The sequence below is a fragment of the Symphalangus syndactylus genome, chromosome 15, assembly GCF_028878055.3.
Source record: "Symphalangus syndactylus isolate Jambi chromosome 15, NHGRI_mSymSyn1-v2.1_pri, whole genome shotgun sequence".
Lineage (NCBI taxonomy): Eukaryota > Metazoa > Chordata > Mammalia > Primates > Hylobatidae > Symphalangus > Symphalangus syndactylus.
This window is the reverse complement of record NC_072437.2, coordinates 14,761,890-14,782,828: the sequence shown is the minus strand read 5'-3', so window position 1 is coordinate 14,782,828 and position 20,939 is coordinate 14,761,890. Positions and strand designations below refer to the sequence as shown.

The following is a 20,939-nucleotide window of genomic DNA, read 5'->3' as shown; positions in this document are numbered from 1 at the left end:
AGAGGGCTTCTAAGAAATGTTCATCGTTTCATATAAAAAAATAAATTGATGGGCTCAGAATTTCAAATAAGTGTTTGCTACTTACTTGAAAATATGAAAGGGAGTGCTATTTGTCTAGAAAGTAGGTTATATTACACGATAAGTCATTTAAAAACGTTTCATGGTAGGCTCATACAGATATATCATGAACATGAATCAAAGATTTTTCTTGATTAATAAGAGAAACAATAAGATGTTACAACCGATTCAAACGCGAATTTAAAATCATCTATAGGTAAAACTGGTCGATTCACAGAGCAATAATCCATAGCATTTTCACTGGACACAATCCCTTTGCATTTTTCTAGAAGAAAGTCAATTGCATTTATATCATATTTTTAAAATTTCACAAAGTTGCAAAATAGCTCAAAGATGATGAAAGGCAGAGAAATCTTGGAAGACTCTGCTAGTCAGGTGATTTAGTAATCTTTACAGCTCATTTCACAGCCTTTCACAACTTTTTCCGTCATTCACTATCACACCCCATTCTCTTTCCACACCAAAGTAAGAGGAATTATTTAACCCTATCTAAGATCTCATAAAATACTAATATAACTTAAGATCCCCTCAAAAAAATACCCTATGGTCAGCACAGGAGGAAAGGCCCCTTGATAGGGAAAAGGAATCTTCCCAACACTCACACAGGGAAGGGACAAGAAGACCATTTCATCGTGAGGTTTGGAGCTTTGGAAAGGCTATGCACGGGTTATTTAAGTATGGTATAGGCAATCCATTTCATGAGGAATAAAGAATGAGTCACCACAGTTAATTTTTTCTTGCCATTTTGATATTTTTGTTTTTACTGTAACTAAATGACTCAAAGTATAGTCCGATCCAGAGAGAGAAGCCACCGTTCATTTGGGCTTAATCTCAAAACACAGATGTGTATATTTCAATCAACAGATGACATTTGAGTCTCTGATGGAATTGTCTTAATCAAAAACCTCTGAAAAATTAAGTAAAATGGACAATTCCTACAATCGCTCCACAATCATTAAACCAACATGTGTGTTAAAAGATGTGACAGAGTTAATATGTATTATATATGCACTTAAATACTGTTGCAGCAAAGGAGACAGAAGAAGGAAGAGAGAAGGTAACAAGGAAAGAAGGATGGAAGAGAAGGCATGAGGACAGCTATTTGGAAATGGCACAGAGGCATTTACAGAGATCATTATGTCCTTGCGTCTCTTACCTTCCTCAGCCCTACGCAGAGTATGTATCTTCTTCATTTTAAACTTTTAACCAGGAGAAAGCTAAATGCTAATCTTGGAACTTATGAAAGCAACTTCTCTGGGCTTTTTAATATTAGATTATACTTCATGTTGAACTTTTCTCTAGCTCAGAAATCGTTTGTCTATTATATAGTAACCATTTTAAAACTTTTTTAAAAGTATCCACTGGCTTCTTCGTATTTTCTCATGCAGTAGTTTTTCTTGAATTTTGTTTTTGTAAAAATTACTAGGAAAGTTTGTTAAATTTTCAGATTTCCAGGCCTCATATCAGTAAATCTGGATCACCCTCAAAATACCCAACTTTGTCAAGCATCTTGGGTGATAATGCTGTGTCTCTCTTTAGAACCCCAAGGCTATTGAGAGGGAAATATGTGAAAAATAAGCCTGCCCATACACAACAATAGCATGGGAAAGGAACAATGTAAATTTCACACTGCCTACGTGTGTGTGTAGGTGTTTTAAATATAAACACTTAAAACTGTTTCCCGGATTATTTTCAACTGTTCGACCACCTAGTACTGAAGCTCTACCAAGTTACAATATCTGATGCTATCTGTCTTTCTTTTGCCTCTTACGATAATTATTTAATTATGTATTCACTTAGGTAATGGGACTTTTTCCCCTAAATAATGCTTTTATTTTCTTTATGTTAGGCTTAACGAGAATAAGCAACATTGCATTTTTTTTTACCTTTTTAGAATAGTATAAACATTAAGTTAAAATCAATTGCAAAATATTATTTCTTTAAATTGTTCTGAAAATAATTTTTAACAAAATAATTTAATGTTGACTTTCATGTTTTATCTGAGGCTATTTAAATTTGTCATTTACCATATTCCTAAAGCCCTTTAGTTTGCCACGCAAAAAAAGTATAGCCAAGCAGCTAGAAAATGGAAAAGTCACTCACTGAAATTATATTTATAGGCATAGCAACGGAACTATTACAGAGTAATTCCACAGTGATTTTTAGTCATACTGATGAGCTATAATCTGTCTATAAAGTAGTAGAGGCTATAGTTTATTGGTGTGAAGCAAAGTTAAATTTAGATGTGTTCTATAAGAGGTTATTTCTACTCATTTTCAATCTAGAGTTCCAATCAGAGCTGCCTAATCTTTGTACTACAGGAAAGCTACTTAAATAAGCTCTACCATCTCTAAAAGGAAGCTAAATTATTCAACTTTCTTATCAAACTTTCCTTTGGAACAAGGAATTAGGCAAGAATATATTGTAGGAATGATTGTGTGAAGCTTCATGCTAGAAACTTACCTGGCCAGAGAGTTAGACTATACAATTCTATAACAGATGGTCTAGTTTAGACTATGTATATATTTTATTTATCCGTGTTGAATATGTCTAAGACATCCTATTTATTAGGTTATAAAGTTTTCTGTGATAACTTTTATTATTACAAGTAATGAAATTATTTATTTATACTGAATGAATCTTTGATATGTTGAGAATAATGCCAATGGGACTATGATGTTTCCTAAGTCCTTCAATAAATATCTAAACCATATAATTGCAGGCATCACATAGCAAGGCAGAAATTGTTTTGATTTGCTAAACATCTTTCAAAAGATTTTACTTAAAACATTGCTTGTTACTAGAAAGTGTCTGTGTGAGCAAGTGTGTGTGTGCGTGTGTATTTTAAGAACATGATCATTTGTAATACATAGATATTGTCTTACTAACGGCACTATTCTGCTTCTTCAAGATTATCTCAAGGCAAAGGAAAATAGATTAATCAATAAATGACAATGTTCTATCAACTTGCATTTTAAAATAAAGTCAGATAATGCTACAAATTCATAATCAATTATTTCACAGTGAAATTAATCAGTTTAAGGGTTTGGGGATTGACCGACCAAAGCCAGCAATCATGTGTATCTAAAACAAAATCTGACATGCATAAATTTACAATTATATGAAACAAATCAGCTGCAAGAAAATACTCCAGAATGGAAAAAGTTAAGATTGCAATTACACTTTTCAAGTTGGAATTGGGAATTGGGAAAGAGAGGAAGTTGGAGAAAAGCCAGAGTCAAAATTTTGGTGAGAAATAAAGAATAGTTGAAGGAGTGTTTTCACAAGTGTCCTTAAGGCTTTGAAAATGTCATTCCTCTTCTGGAAATCCCATGACTTTTAAAAAGTAAAAGACAAACTTGATGATAAATCTGAAATTAAGCAGAAGATTGCATTTCCCTTTTTAAGCGAACAGTCACCTCATTTTTTTCTAGACATTCCAAGGTGATTCTAAATGGCAATTTGCACTGTCATTTTAAAAGAATTTCTCAGATATTTGCGGGGCACTTTATGGAAGGAGACACTGAGGTAAAGATGTTAAGCTGCATACTCCTAGTGAGATAAGAAAGCAGAAGTTAAGTCAGCCTTAGAAACCAGATCCCCAGACCCCTGGGCCTTCATTCTTAACCCACACTCTCATTTAATATATCCACTGTGGCTTTTACCATGACAAAAAACGTAACTTGATCCATGAATGCAGAGCCTTGGAGGGCACTATCAGCATTACACATTATCTTTCATCTTGAAATCTCACAAAGCTTTATTAAACTGTTCAAAAAGGAAGTGTTATTGTTCCCAGGTACGTTTCTCTCCCCAAAAGATAGCTCAAGTGGATTTATCAGGTGGCTAAATGGGAGTACTAAAGAGGTTAAATTTAATTCAGCAAAGGATCTTTCCCTCAGGAACACAGAAGCTTTTGTAGTGTTGGTGCTAAAATGGTTCCCTTGTCAGAGGAGTTACATCTTATGAGATCCTCTAAGCAAATTTAGAAAAGGAGAGGAACTTGACCACAGAAACTGTGTTTGATACATTTGAGCAGCAAAATAAGTTTTCATTACATGGTATGCTGTAATGTGGGAAGGTAAAAATATCTCAGATTGATCAATTCCACTAAATTAGATTAATCAAAGGCTGTATTTATGAAGGCAAAATAAAGAAAAAATTAGAAATAATGTGGGTGATTTAGGGTGAAGAATATTACATTATGAATCTTTAAGGCAATTTGAAATCCAATCATTTTTATTTAAAAGGTTTAATATGTAAATACTCTCAATTATATTTAAGACAGAAAGTAAGGTGTTGGTAGTGTCTTCATTGGAATATCTATTCACAGAACTTAGGAGGAAAAATGTATGTGTAATGGCTTCAATTATTCACATTTATTTTGTGTATTTTGCATAAAGAAAAACTAAGAACTGCACACTAAATTTTTATGAATGCACACACACACACACACACACACACACACACACACATATATATATATATATACCCACATTTTTAAATGGGTTATGATAGGGAGAGGACTATTAAAATAACTCTAAATAATATTTATTGGAGGGTCTCAGTCTCATACTAGTTTATTAAAAATTTATGTAAATAATTCTCCACATTAATATATATTTTTTCAGACTCTTTCAGAGACATTTTTACTCACTATTTGGGAAAACCAACGACAGAAGGAAAAAGACATTCTTATCTGAAACTTGAACTTATCAAAACTCACTTGTCTAGAAATTAGCCTGGGAATATCCAGGCACTGGAATTTCTCACTTTTTTTCCTTCTCTCTCTCAACTTCAGTACTGAAAGGAGAAAGTCATTTCCAAATGTCCATGTTTTGACTTTTTAAATAGACCAAATTTAGAGTCATGTAAAGATACAATAATTAGCCTTCTTAACAATTTTCACTCAGAGGTATTTTTATAGAGAATAAAAACAACAACAACAAAAAAGCCTTTTCGTTATAAAACATTCACTTGTACCAAAAAACACGACTCTGTAAAAAAAAAAAAATTACATATGAGGTATTACAAAAAGGGAGGTCCACAGGCCTAATTCTCCCTCTCGTTGATTTATGATGTGGGTGTAAAAAATGAGGTGGGTATTTTAAAAAATAATAAAAAGAATCCTTCCTTTACCTCATTCTAAATCTGATGAATGGCTATAAATAGGGCATGAAATTTGGGGCCAGCCACATTTCCAATTATTCCTAATTTCCTTATACCCAAGGCATATGATTGAGTTGGAGTACCTGGTGAGTACTCTAACTCAAAACGTTTGAGTCTCAGCACGATTCCAGTCCCTGCCTCAGTTTCTCCAGGCTCCCACTGATTGGTGTCAAGCACAGTTCCTTCACCCCCTACAGAGCCCCCGTATTCCCAACCCACCACCCACCAGGAGATCCTGTCAGCACCCATGAGCGTTTTCATAGCCCTCTGGTGCTTACAGTTATCTCTGTAAATTGTTCTGAGGAATTCTTAGCAACTTTCTAATGAAATTTGTTAGTAGCCACAAGCTAGTGGAAGAACATCACTCTTCCCTTACTTTCTCCTGTCTGCCTTCTATAGTTCTCCCTCTAACCTGGTGGCTTACATCTTTCAATCAGGCTCATTTTGTATAAAGCAGGCCTTTATGTCAGAAGCTGAGACCTCCAACAGATGGAAATGAAAACAATCCTGCTACCAGACCTTGGATCTGGAAGGTCGGTCTTGGTGCTTGTTTTTCCCAAAGTCACTGAGGCTCTTCAAGGCTGTGACACCTTACCTTTGGTGCAGTCTATCAAATAGAATTTCTACTCTCCCTAAATTATACTTCCTCCAGTGCAGATTAATTAGTGATTTACTTCTGGGTTACATACCTAAAACATATTGGTTATAAAAATAATCCTATGCAAATGCCAGTCACATAAAAATGAACTGAATGTAAAAATTAGAAACTAACCAGGCATAGTGGCTCATGCTTGTAATCCCACACTTTGGAAGGCCAAAGTAGGAGGATTGCTTGAGCCCAGGAGTTCAAGACCAACCAGGGAAACCTAGATGCCATCTCTACAAAGAATTTAAAAATTAGCCAGACATACTGGTGCATGCTTGTAGTCCCAGCTTCTTGGGAAGCTGAGGAGGGAGGATCCCTTGAACCCAGAAAGGAGAGTATTCAGTTAGCCGAGATCATAGCACTGCACTCCAGCCTGGGTGACAGAGCCAAACAACCTATAAACTAAAACATTTAAAAAATTTACTTATAGAATAACATGATTTGTGAGATAGATATTTATCAGGTATCTACCAGAGCAATTTAATCCCTAAAAATAGGCACATAGTTTTTAAAATAATACAATATCATGAGTCATTTCCAAAAGGCATGATTCTATGTCTTGAACGTTAATTATTTTGCTTGTAAAATTTCATTAAAATTTATTTAACTTGTTATGGTTAAGACTTTGCCTCAAACCAAAATGGAATCTATCATTTAAAATATTTTTCAAAAGATCTCTACTGTGCAGTATTATTTAACAGTCTGTAATGATAGTTAATACTATGAAATACATTTGGTTTTTTGGTCATTTGCGACCACCTAGTTAGGCAATTATTTTAAGCCAAAGCAGCCCATAAGAAATTTTAAGCTGAGTTTTCTTAGAACAACATCTAAGAATACAGCTGCACTTCAGTGAAAAAGGATTGTTTTTTACACAAATGTACCTTATACAGATGTACTTTTCTAAAAAACCTTCAGATTCACCAGGAAGATTACGGTGTGTTTCTTTAATTAGAGGATTTCTGCAATTGTGTGGTTTACTGGTCTGTACAGAAGCTTCCCGTAGTACATGTTCAATAGTCAATTGGTATGGAGGAGTGCTGAAACCTGTGCTAATTTTCCAACTGAACAGAGCAGATGCATACTCACCCATTTGTACTTTTACAAACTAGGACAATAGCAGCTTTTCTTAGGGGCTTATATAAAATTCCAAAGAGAAAGGGCACTGTATTCTTTTCTGTTAAAGAATAGACTTGATTACATGTTTTGGGGCATAGGGTTTAAAGGAATATAGGAAAAGGGAGTCTCCAGTTGCCTACATTTAGAGACTAGACCCTTCTCTGCACTTTCCATGGAAGGGTAGTGTGAAAGATATTTTAAACCAATTGGTTTATCTTGCTTTATTTCTGAGCATCTTGACTCCAACTATATTGCAATTAAAAATCATTTTTTTGGAATGGCAGAGACTCTGATTTGTCCTATGCTTCTTCTTCTAAATTCCAAGAGTCTATGTTCCTTGACAGTAGGACGTTGCTTTGCTATTTCATTATGCCAAACACCAATACCCATGCCTGGCAAATAGCAGATGCTCACCTACTTGTTGGTTGAAAAAATGGGTGATCTTCAAATTTTAGTCAAACTAACCCACTCTTGTCTACTCATATGCGTTGCTTTTTGTCTCGGATTGATTATCTCATCAATTCATTTATTTGTTGATTCATCCATTCATTCAACAACTATTCACTGGGCACTAACACATACTTAGGTTTTGTTCAGAGTTCTCAGAATTCAGTGGTGCACAGGACCATTTATCTTTATCTCTTTGTCTTTGCTGTAAATTTCTCCTCACCTTTTAGAACACAGCCCTCATCTTTCCATTTGAGGTTGCTTCCCAAAACAAGTACATAGCTTTGTTTCTGTTCGTATTGTTTCTTGTTTTTTTCAAGGAATTTTTGCCAATCACAATAAAAGAAAATAGGAAAGACCGAAAGAGCGACAAACATTACAGAAGTGTAAGAATGCTAGAAGGTCCTATCAGTATTGTCTGTGATCTATATTTCCTGACACCTCTATTGAAATTCTTTAGGGCTTTGTATTAGCTTTTTAGGGCTGACACAATACACTATTGCAAACCAAGTGGCTTAAACCAGTTTTAGGCAATTTATTGTTTCACAGTTCTGGAGGGTAGAAGTCTGAAATTAACACACAGGCTGCTTCCCACTGGATGGAGAATCTGTGCCAGGCTTCTCTCCGACCTCCAGGTGGTGGCCAGCAATGTGCCACCTTCCTTGGCTGGCAGGCACATCAGTCAATCTCTACCTCTGTCTTCACACGGTCACCATTCCCTGTGGCTCTGCTCCTCTTCCTAGAAAGACATCAGCAATATTGGATGTATAGCCCACTCTACTCTAGTATTATCTCATCCTAACTAAGTACATCCACAATGACCCTATTTCCAAATAAGGGCACATTCTGGGGTTCTGGAAATGACATAACTTTTGAGGGGACACCATTTAAACCAGTAGAGACTACTTTCGTGAATTTTAAGAAACTCATAGAAAGAGTTCATATAGACTCTTGGAATTTAGAAGAAGGGGCATAGGACAAATCAGAGTCTCTGCCACTTAAAAGAATTATTTTTAATTGCAATACAGTTGGAGTCAAGATGCTCAGAAATAAAGCAAGATAAATCAATTGGAAGACATTTTCTCTGATGTCTTCTTTAGCAGAAGCCTTTATAAACTCCTTTATTTATAAGTACCCCGAAAATAAAATAAGTCAGAATAATAGGTCATTTTTCAATGACAAAATATTTAATAACACATAGTATTTATCATTTTAGTACATAACAATTTTCAGCCAGTCACATTTATAAATTGAAATAGTAAGATTAAAATTCCCTGTCATTAAAATTTCATTTCTTTTCCTTCTAAATAAAAATGGATGATTTTAGTCTTTTGGAGGCTGTCATTTTCTAAATCAGTATTTGAATAATGGTAGATTGTGGTAGTGAAATGAGCTATGTGAACTAGCAGATACAATATTTTACCTTTTCTGGCTTGTGTATTACATGGAATTTTACATGTGTTTTTGGTTCCTAAGAGTCATTAAGGAAGGAGAGGAATGTCAATGGTAGACATTTGCCACTTGGTTTTGGTTCACTGGCATTTGTATTAGGGTTCTTCAGAGAGATAGAAGCAATAGGATAGATATAGATGATAGATACATGGATGGATGGATAGGTAGATTAGATAGATAGATAGATAGATAGATAGATAGATAGACAGACAGACAGACAGATAGATAGATAGACAGACAGGTAGATAGATAGCATTTGTTAGGAGAATTGGCTCATGTGATTATAGAGACTGAAAAGCCTCCAGACAAGCCATCTGCAAGCTGGAGATCCTGGCATGGAGTAGTGTGGCCCTGGAAGCCAATGGTGTAACTCTCAGACCAAGACCTAAGGAGTAAGAACTCAGCTATGGGAAGTGGGGTGCTAGTGTAAGTCCTAGAATCCAAAAAGTAGAGTTCTGTTGTCCAAGGGCAGGGAATGAAGACTAAGTTCCAGCCCTAAGAAGGAGAAACACACACATTCCTTCCTCCACCTTATTCCATCTGGGCCATCAGCTGATGAGACGGCACCTGCCCCACGGTAAGGAGGGATCTTCCTCACTCAGTCCACTGACGCAGATGGCAAAGTCTTCTGGAAACATCCTCACAGAAACACCAAAAATCATGCTTTACCAGTTCTCTAGGTATTTCCATAATCCAGTCCATTTGACATCTAAAATTATCACAGCATCTAAACCAGCCTCCTCTTTGAGCAAGATCTCCACATGTTAACCTAGTAATGTGGATCTCCATTTCGAACAATACTCTTCTTCTTAGTATTGAACTCCTTGGAAACATATTAATAGGGCTATTGCGTTTTTTCATTTTGCTTTATAATAGCAATAGTCTTGGGCACAATTTATTCAAAACCCAGTGTCAGGACCTGTGAAAATAGTTGAACTAAAGTATTTCATTTATTACTCCCAAGAAGTCTATGGTGAACATGGCATTATCATCCCACTTTAAAGAAGATTTGGGGTCTTAACTTGGTTCTGTTGGTTGTTCACGGTACCACAGGTGAATGGAGGAGCTAGGATTTGAATTCAAACCCCTATAACTCCAGGGACTCTGGTCTAAACTAAAACACATACTGTCTGTCCCACTCTCTGAAGTGGCTATTTCATATATGTTTTTATTCATTACAACTCTGATCCTCCTGTCCAAACCCTTAAATCTTGGCAGACATCGTTTCTGCCAAGATCGAAGAGAAAATAAAAGCCATAAAAAACAGACTCCCTTAATATCCCACCCTTAGGATCCAGCATTCAACCCCATCTGCTCTTATCTCTCCAATGAGGAAAACTCATTCCTCTACCAAATCTCTGGATCTCATCCTTTTCTGTGGTAGTGGAAACAAACTACTGATTCAAATTTTCTCTCTCTCGTATCCTTCTCATCAGTATTTAAATATGTTCTAGGCTCTGACACCTTAATGACAAGAATCCTTCACCCTTCAGCTAACAATCTCTCTCTCTACTCTCCTCTCTTCCTTTAGAAGAGAAACCTTTAATACTTTTTATACTTGCTGTATTAGTCTGTTCTCACGCTGCTATTAAAGACATACCTGAGACAAAGGAAAGAGATTTAATTGACTCACATTTCCACATGGCTGGGAAGGCCTTACAATTATGGCAGAAGATGAAGGAAGAGCAAAGGGACTTATATGGCAGTGGTCAAGAGAGAGAGCCTGCAGAGAAAAATTCCCCTTTATAAAACCATCAGATCTCATGAGACTTATTCGCTATCATTAGAACAGCACAGGAAAGACCTGCCTCCATGATTCAATTACCTCCCACTGGTTCCCTCCCATGACACGTGGGGATTGTGGAAACTACAATTCAAGATGAGATATGGGTAGGGACTCAGCCAAACCATATTACTTTCTACCTCTATTTCATCATTTCTCAGTCAACCTACTTTCTTTTGTCTCATGCCTTATTTAACTAAATTCTTTTTCATTAGTCCATAATGTTACTTCTGAATTGAATGGCATTTTTTAATTCTCATTTTTTTTTTTAACTTCTAAGTAGCATGAGGAAGGACTGTGTGGTTCCTACTCTTAGCTTCTGTGGGAGCTCTCATTTCTTATTGTCTATCACTCTGCTATTTTTCTCAGTCTCTTTTGCCAGCTCCTCTGCTTTGATCTTGGTGTACTTTTTTTTTTTTTTTTGAGATGGAGTCTCACTCTGTCACCCAGGCTGCAGTGCAGTGGCGTGATCACGGCTCACTGCAATCTCCGCCTCCCAGGTACAAGAGATTCTCCTGCCTCAGCCTCCTCAGTAATTGGAATTACAGGTGCCCACCACCACATCTGGCTACTTTTTGTATTTTTAGTAGAGACAGGGTTTCACCGTGTTGTTCAGGCTGGTGTCAAACTCCTAACCTCGTGATCTGCCTGCTTCGGCCCCTCAAAGTGCTGGGATTACAGGCGTGAGCCACTGGGCTCGGCCAGTTTTTAAGAGTTCAAATGAAATTGTGAAATTGGAAATAGGAATTTTTTTTAAAATCAACTTTACAGAGGCATAACTGACACACTAAACTGTACATATTTAAAATGTATAATTGGATAAGTTTTTACATGTGAATATACCCTAAAAACATTACCACAGTAATGTTTACCACAAACCTATTACTCTCTGAAATTTTCTTATGCTCCTTTTAATCTCTCCTCTTTTCTTTAGCTACCCCATTCCCTCTCCTTCCTCTCCCCAGTTCTCAAATAAGTAATTTTTGTCATTGTGTATTAGTTTGCATCTACTGGAGTAAGGTATAAACAGGATGGCACAGTGTTTGCTCTATTTTGTTTGGATTCTTTTACACAGTATAATCATTTTTAGGCTCATCTTTGTTGAGTCATATTCCACTGCATCACAGTTTCTTTATCCGTCCATTCCTCTGTTGACGGGCATTAAAGTTGTTTCCAGGTTCCAGCTGCTGTAAGTAAAGATGTGATAATTTGTGTAGAAGTCTTATAATGAACATATGCTTTTACTTCCATGGGTAAATACCTAGATCCATTGAATAGATCTAATAGTAGTTGGATAGATCACCCTTTATTTAAGGAATCTGCTTCATCATTGTTTTTCAAAGTAATTTAACCATTTTCCATTCCTACAGACAGGATATGAGTGTTCTAGTTTCTCCATATTCTCACCAACACTTGGTATGGTCAGCATTTTTAGTTTTAGACTTTTAAAAAAGTGTGCAGTGCTATCTCATTATGCTTTTATTTGCATTTTCCTAATGACTAATGATATTGAGCGTCTTTTTGTATGCATATTCTCTACCCACTTTTTTTCAGTGGTCTGCTGAAGCTTTTGCTCATTTTTTATTTTATTTTTTTCTCTTATTGAGTATTGAGGTTTCTTTATACTTCCTGGATACAAATCTTACATTAGATATATCCTTTGTAAATCTTTTCTTGTGTACCATGGAGAACTGTCTTTTAATTCTCTTAATAATGACTTTTAAAGAGCAGAAGCTCTTTTTCATTTCTTTGTTATTTTTTGTTGTTGTGATTGTTTAATTTTGATGAAGTCCAATTTATCACATTTATTCTTGCATGGATCATGTTTTGTTCTGTTGCATCTAATACATCTTTACTTAACGGTAATTGACATAGATAGTCTCATATGTTTTCTTCCATGAGTTTTATAGTTTAAGATTTTACACTAACATCTATAATCCAACTTGAGTTAAATTTTAAATATGGATCAAGGATTAACTGTTTTGTAATGAATACCCAGATGTTCCAACATCATTTGTTGAAAATATGATATTACTATTCTCCAAACAAGTTTCCTTTGCCCCTTGGCCAAAATCAGTTGTCCATATATGTATGAGTCTATTCTTTTTTTACTTTCTATTTTATCCTATTGATTTGTCTATCTTAATACTAACACCTGTCTTAAAAATATACTTATTCCCAGTTTTGTTCTTTTAGAAAAGTGTTAACAGCTATAATAATTCTTTTGCATTTACATAGGATAAATTCAGCTTGTTAATTTCTACAACGTAGCTTGCTGGGATTACATGGAAGCTATAGATGAATTTGGGGACAGCTGACATCTTAAGAATACTGTCTTCCAACCCATTAAAAATGTATCTTTCTGCATCTATTTAGGTAATCATTAATTTTTCCTTAGTGTTTTCTATTTTTAACTGTGTGAAACTTTCACAAATTTTGTCAGATTTATCTAGAAGTATTTTATATTTTTTTGCTATTATAAGTACCATTTTTTAAAATTCAATTTCATATTGTTCTTTGCTCTTGTATCAAGTGATTTTAATGTTATATATTAAATTTGAATTTTGAAATGTCACCAAAATCATACATTAGCTCTTATACCTTTTTGTATGTTTCATAGTTATTTATATAGTTTATGATATTGTCTACAGATAAAACCAGTTTATTTCTTCCTATCCAATTTGGATGCCTTTTATTTATTCCTGCCTTACTACTATGAATGAAAATTTCAATATCAAGCTAAATAGAAATATTGAAAGCAGACAATCTTGTCTTTTACCTGAACTTAGGTAATCTCGGGCAATTGTTGGGCTCAATGTATTTGCTTATTTTTCTGTCCTTGGCTGCCTGACGGTTTTGTCTCTAAAACCATCGTTTCAAATGTCCTGTCTGTTTCTTAATGGTTTGTTTTTTCTTATGGCAGGGTTAGCCTGGTCCTTTTTGTTCATATTAGTCTGAAATAGTCCACATTGTCCTTTAAAATGTTTAATGTTGATGTCAGGATTTCTGCTTTTCTGACTAAACATTATCTGGTTGAGGAAAGTTATCTACTTGCATAGCTTTGATTATAATTTGAATAGAAATGACTCCCACACTTACCTCTCCAACTCAAATCTCTCATTTGAATTCCAAAGGCATTTTTAACCACCAAATCTACAGCTCCACATAAAAATTTCACAGACAGATCAAACTTGGCATGTCAAAAAATGAACCCATGCTCAACCCACCACTTGCTTGATCGGTTGGATTTTGTGTCTCAACAAATAGCATCATCATCTGGAAGAAACCTGGAAGTCAACCACGACTCTGCTTCCATCCCTAAACTCAGACTTAATCATGAAGTCCTGTTGAGTCTACCACCAAAAATATATTTTAAAACCTTTACATGGTTTCTTTCCACTACCCCTCATCTCACTTCCTTTCAATAATCCCCTGTTTGGGGTTAAACTATATCCCCAAGAAAGATATATTCCAGTCCTAATCCGCAATACCTATGAATATGACCTTATTTAGAAATAGGATATTTGCAGATGTAATCAGTTAAAATGAGGTCATTAGAGTGGCTCTATTCCATTATGACTGGGGTCCTTGTTAGAAGAGGAGAAGAGGCACAGAGGCAGACATACACGGAGAAGAGAAGATGAAGACATACAGGAAGAACACCATGATGATGTAGTGATATGTCCAACAAGCAAGGAGCTCCATGGATTGCAAGCAACACTGAAAGCTAAGAGAAGGACATTGAACAGATTTTCCCCTAAAGCCTTTAGAGAGAGCATGTCCTGCTGAAACCTCCATCCCAAACTGGGAGAGAATAGATGTCTGTTATTTTAAGCCACTCCATTCACAGTACTCTGTTGTAGCGGCCTAGGAAACAAATCCACTCCCATCCCCATCGCCTGATTTCAACAAGAGCCACTTAAGCTCCTATGTGCCACCTGGTATCGTGCTTAGTCCCTTTACATGCTACTCCAGGCAGAAGTCAGAGTGGTCTTGTAAAAACGCAAATTGGAACATTTCATTGCCGTTCTTCAAACTTTTAGTGGCTCCTTATTATTTTAAGGATGCTGTCCAGGATCTAAAACATGATCTAAATGGACCTCAATAATCTGCTCTCCACCCTTTTCTTCACATGCACTCACTCATTGGAGTGTTTTTTTCACTTCATCAAAGTATTCTAGTCACCCTTGCTCTTTAGTTGTCCCACACGCTGTCACCTCTCCTTGGAATACTTTTTTCCCCAAACCCACCTGCTTCATTTGGTTAACATCTGTATATTCTTCAGATGCCACTGCCTCAGAGAAACCTCTCCAGAATATCTGATAACAAAATTGCATGTCTATTTCTGGGTGGCTCTCTCACCCCATTGACCTTTATAGTGTCATATGTGAACAACAGAGTGTGCTTATTTGCTTGATTTGTATAATGAATAAGACATAGTCCAAAATATTCTTTGGATGCAGCATTCATGAATGCTCTCAGTTTCCAGGTCTCAGTATCGACTATTTTCTTTCTTTCTTTTTTTTTTTCTTTTGAGACAGAGTTTCACTCTTGTTGCCCAGGCTGGAGTGCAATGGCATGATCTCGGATCACTGCAAACTCTACCCCCCAGGTTCAAGCGATTCTCCTGCCCCAGCCTCCTGAGTAGCTGGGATTACAGGCGCCCACAACCAAGCCTGGATAATTTTTGTATTTTTAGTAAAGACGAGGTATCACCATGTTGGCCCAGCTGGTCTCAAACTCGTGACCTCCAGTGATCTGCCCACCTCGGCATCCCATAGTGCTGAGATTACAGGCATGAGCCACAGTACCTGCCCTCAGTATTGTCTATTTTCATACAGCTTCTATGTCTTCATTGTCTCCCCTCCCCATTACAGTTCTACATTTCCAAATAATTCCATGGGTAACCTTAATCGTCCAAATCCTAAAACCTTAGAGTATTGGATGACAGTGGTCAGGAATTAGGGTAAGAGGAGAATGGAGGAGAAGGAGAGAGAAGAGAGAACCCGTGAAAGCCAGCAGAGGGTAGGGAGTAACACAATTTTGCCAGCTGATTTTGAAAATACCCGGAGTCTCACATATATGCAATTATTTACCAATTATTTTGCACACGAACCACATCAGTAAATGGACTGGCTTCTGCTCCTCATGGTGACTCCTCTCCTTCCCCAGGCTTTTGCTGTTGTTCTGTACTAAGGCCATGTTCTTTTTTAAAAAAGTGATCTAATTCATATAATAATATTCTGATGATGGAGAGGAAATGATGTGATTTATCCTGTATCTTTATAAGAGCATCTGAGTTCTGTGCTCTGTAAGCGACAGGACTGGCAAACACTTTTAACATTCCCTGTCTTTGGAATTTACATTTTAGAAATCATTTCCTCTCCCTGATACCTTTTCCCTTTGTTCCTACAAAATATACCTAAATGTGTTAAGGCAGAAACTCTAAAACTATTACAGGAAAAAGAAAAAAAGAAAAAAAACAGTTTGCAAGAAAATAATCAAATGCTAGAGGGAATAAAGTAAATAATCATTACTTGAAGTGAAAACTAGAAAATTAATTAACCAATTTTGAACATATACTACATACTATTTTAAAATAAAAGTCTTATATAAAATAGTAAATTCCAAATACCTTCTTTCGTTTGGGCTAAATGTAAAATATTTATAGAAAATTGATCATCAAAGTCCTGTTTCTATAATTGCCTGATATTTATTTCAACATTTCTGATACAGCAAATGGAGTGACCAATGTCAACAGGCAACATTTAAAAAGCCATTTCTTTGAGATTTAGAATACTTTTGCCACCCCTGGGGACATGCTTTGAATCTGGCAGGAACATTAGCTGATCATGCTACTTCAATCTGACAGCTTCAGATTTTTAACAGGGGAAAAAGGCAGAACTAATGGATGTGAATAAGCTTAAAAGCACGGGAACTTATCAATCACTATAAACAGCTGTATTTTGGGAAGCTAACAGAGGTACTTCTAAAAACGTAAAAAGTCAATAGATATATTTCTGGCAACTAATAATTTCAATCTGGTCTTCTTCATTTGTCTCTCCTCCAACCCCCAACCTGCCTGCCTTCTGTTTTTTTTTTAAGCGTAATATTCTTGTCAGCATTGATTAACATGAAAACATTCTCCTCACATGCACCATTCTACTTGCCAGAAGGAAATAACACAGTATCTAATTTTATGAAAAGATAACTCAAAAGACGAATGAAGCAAATCAAATTATTGACGTGATTATAATCTTTTTCATCCCGTTCTGATTTTATAATAGAGGACGTGTACACACGATGCTATTTATAATTGGTACATTATTGGGTAATGACTATAACTATTTATCTTTTTGTTCAACCTCAGGCACATAACATCTTACGTATATATTTCAAAGAGCTTGAAAACACAATTATCTGTTTTGCTTTACAATTATTTCAAAATATTCCACTATTGTATTCCTCCACAGAGGCCTCTAAACCATTATTTTCCAGAACAAATTCGCTTTTGAAGAGATTACTAGTGTGACAATGATTCAAGAAGCACAATAAAACCCTGCTTACTCCAATGGAAAAGTGAAAAACATATTTAATTTTATTCTCTAGCCTTCTAAAGGATTAGGTTAGGATCAGGCCAAGTCATTAGGCCTTAGAACCCTATGAAGAAAATGTCCTCAATATGGAGTCCCCAAGGATACAAGCTCGTTTCAAATACTGTGATGATAATCTCTCAAACTGAGAAGCTACTTTTCAATCAACATGGCTTGACTGTTTGGGGTAGAACTTGAAAGGCATCAAGATTAATTTCTTTCTATGCACAAGGCACTACATCATTTACTAAGGATAATGGGACACACAGCACAGTCATGCTCTGATGAATTAACTATTCACCAGGAGAGACAAACAGTGTGAACACACCTATTGCATTACAATGTGGTAGAGCCCGGATACTGTGGGTAGTACTTACAAGACGGTGTGATTAACTCTATATTACTTAGTGTGTCCAGGAAATTTGTTGGTTAGAAGTAGTATCTGAGCTGGGTTTTATAAATGCTTATTTTCCTGGTAGAGAGAGTAACATTTGCATCTAAGATGGATGTCAAGTTTAGTGTCAGGTTTAATAGCATGAGGCCTGAAGCCAGCTGCCTGAATTTGAATTCCTGCTCAAAAATTCTTTAGCTGTGTGACTCTGCAAAAGATACCTAACCCCAGTGTTTCAGTTTCCTCATCTGAAAAATTAGGTTTAATAAATTTACTCATTTCAAAGCATTCTGTGTTCACATCAGGTTTGAATCAGGTCTGCTGGGCTTTTCTGTTAGATCATATTCCAGGAATTGTTTTGCAGAGAGAGTATTTTATATCTGTATTTTCTTATTATTTTTCCCCTCAAAGACAAGTCAGATAGCTTTTCCCAATAAGTAAAGTCATATAAACCCATTTTTTAAAACTTTCTCAGTAAGCTAGACTTGTTTAATGTAAGCCTTAATACTGTGGATAAACATCCTCAATTCTCAGGCAATTCCCACAATTCTGTATGCTTTTTCACAGTCTTTCTTTGAAATTATATCCAAATATGTAGTTGTGGCAGATAGACCCTAAGTGACCCACATAATCTTGACTTCTTGGTGGTCACACATTTGTATAATCCCTTTCCCTTGAATGTGGGCAGGAGCTGGGACTTCTAACCAATGGAACTTGGGAAAGGTGATGAGACGTGACTCCGGTGATGAGGTTACCTTACACAAGACTTGGCCAACTGAGACCAGATCTCCTTACAGGCTTGAAGAAGTAAGCAGCCATGTTGGAAAAGCCCTCATGGCAAGGAAGTATCAGTGGCCTCTAAGGACTGCAGGCAGCCTCTGGAACGAATGTGGACCTGCAACTACAACCAGCAAAAAGACCAGTCATGCAACCACAAGGAAATAACTTCTACCAAAGCTGAATGAGTTTGGAAGCAGCCAATCCTTCTGACGACAATGTAGTCTGGCCAACATCTTCACTGGACTCTGACGGACTCTGTGCCTGGGACCCAGCTGATAACACATGGTAATATGTTTTATAAAATTATATTTTTATGAAGATTTGTTACACAGTGATAGAAACTAATACCATAGGTAATCAAAATCCTCTCCTCTTGTTTGGTAATATTTCATCACTAAATTATTATTGAAAGTTACACATACTGCTTTGTGAGCTATCATAATCAGTAAAACAAACAATGGAAATTCAAAAGTCCTGTGAAGTTTTTTGAGTAGTTAGTGAATTTAGGTGGGAAAATATTCAAGTATATTAATTTATTTCAAATAGTAATGATATCTCCCTTTGCCATTGTTATGGATTTATGGATTTACGTATCTGATACATGTAACATTACATTTTCAATCAATACTATTGATTGACCCTTCCCTACTTTTATAATTTCCAAGTGTAGTTTGAGGGAGAATACTAATAATTGAAGTATTACTTTTATTTTTTTTTTATAAATTCCTCTGGAAATATGTATTTCTTATGTCCTTTCTAAGGTTATTAACACAAAGAGAAAATAATTTCTGATTTATAATTCACTTTCCTTCAAAAAATAGTAACTCAGTGTCTAGTAAGGTAAAGCAAAAAAGTTAAAAGAACTCATAAGTTTATTTTAAAGTACCTACTCAGAAGCAAAACTGACTTTCTACTAAAAATTAAAAAAAGTTTTCTTATTATTGTTTTGTTTCCTTGTTTTTAGGTGATAGGATTGTATTTGCAACTATCTGGTCAGTAAGTGATAAAATGCCATTTGGGAGAATCTCTCTTTTTATTAAATGTGCTTCAAGTTTTAACAACTGACTTTTGTTAGTGATATGATTAATCTGCCTGTGACTGTCAAACAACACAGATGATTTGCATATCTCACGTCAGCAAAGATGCCTCATCTTGGGATGAATTTCAATTAATTCTTCTAGAAAAAACAAATAGAAAGAAAAGAATGAAATGTCATGTAGATATGAAATGAAGTCTTCCGACTTAATGGAATTGTATCATTATAGATAGCTTACTTAGTACTAAGAATGTAATGCTATAAATGAGAGCATTTATTTTTATTTGGATGTATCTGAGACTCAAGTTAAATAAGTTACTTGCATTTCATTTATCCTGATAGGAATAAATTCACATGCTGCTAGCTCAAAATCAACACGTTAGAGACCATGGTCAAATGTTGAGTCTTTAGAAGTGACTTCCTGTGATCAAGTTCCACTTCTATCTCTTACTTTCTCATTGTGTAATCTTGGCCAACTGTCATAATCTCTCTTAGCTTTGTAGAGTCTAAGGTGGCGTTTAAATGAAATGAAGAATTCACAGTGCTTAACACAAAGCCCTCCACATACAAACCCTCCGAACATATTCATTATCATTAGTTTACATAAGACTCTCTCCTATGTAATTTAAAGCAGATTGACTATAATGCCTTTCTTCCTCATATTTGTTATTTAAATAACTAACCAAGAAAATACATTTTACAAGTTTGGGTCATCAGGTTTTCGTTTTGTTTTGTATCGTTTTTGAGTTTTTGTTTGCTTGTTTTTTTCTGTTGTTGTTAAGCAGCTTTAACAAAGCAAGTATTCAGTATGTAGGTATATTCTTAGGAAATCTTTAGGTTGATCTACGATTCCATATAAGGTTTGAGTCAACAAATTCACCTTTAACTTACAATTATCCCCTATGAAAGGAAAATATGAAATATGGATACAAGAATAATGGGCTAAATGTCCAGGAATGAAATGGAGTACCGAACTCCAGATTCTCTGTCAACGCTAGAGGAATTGGAGAGCAGTTTCATGAGCTTTAGAAGAAGAGATGCTCACATACCATACTTGGCTATCTTTGCATGAGATTTTGCAGTAACAGAGTAAAATTCTGAGACGGTTCTTTATAATTCCTTAAGATAATTTCTATTCATTCTCTTAGGAGTTTTTGTTTTCTAAAACTGGAACATTAATGGTCGATATTAGGTTTCTGAATAAACAATAGTTTTATCAGAAATATAATTATATATGTAAAAAATAAAGTGGTAGTTTTTTTGTGTGCATTAGCAATGGTGGAATCATAATATTGTACACATATATATATCAGTACTTAAGAGCTATTCAACCTTGCTTAAGTTTAAAATTACTCTGTGCTGTCAGAGTCTATCTACATAGCTGTATGCAATATGGATACGCATATGCACAGTTTGTACAGTAAGAATGTATATATTATACTCAG

The 20,939-nt window shown here is 35.6% G+C and overlaps 1 protein-coding gene across 1 annotated transcript; it reads left to right on the top strand.

Annotated features, from left to right (window-relative positions):
* Positions 1-1,166: 1,166 nt before the first annotated feature.
* On the top strand, positions 1,167-18,677 carry DAOA (D-amino acid oxidase activator). Its single transcript, XM_055244655.2, is given in 3 exon segments — positions 1,167-1,254; positions 18,367-18,528; positions 18,531-18,677. Coding segments are annotated over 3 exon segments (363 nt in total). The 3' UTR covers positions 18,644-18,677.
* The last annotated feature ends 2,262 nt before the right edge of the window (positions 18,678-20,939 follow it).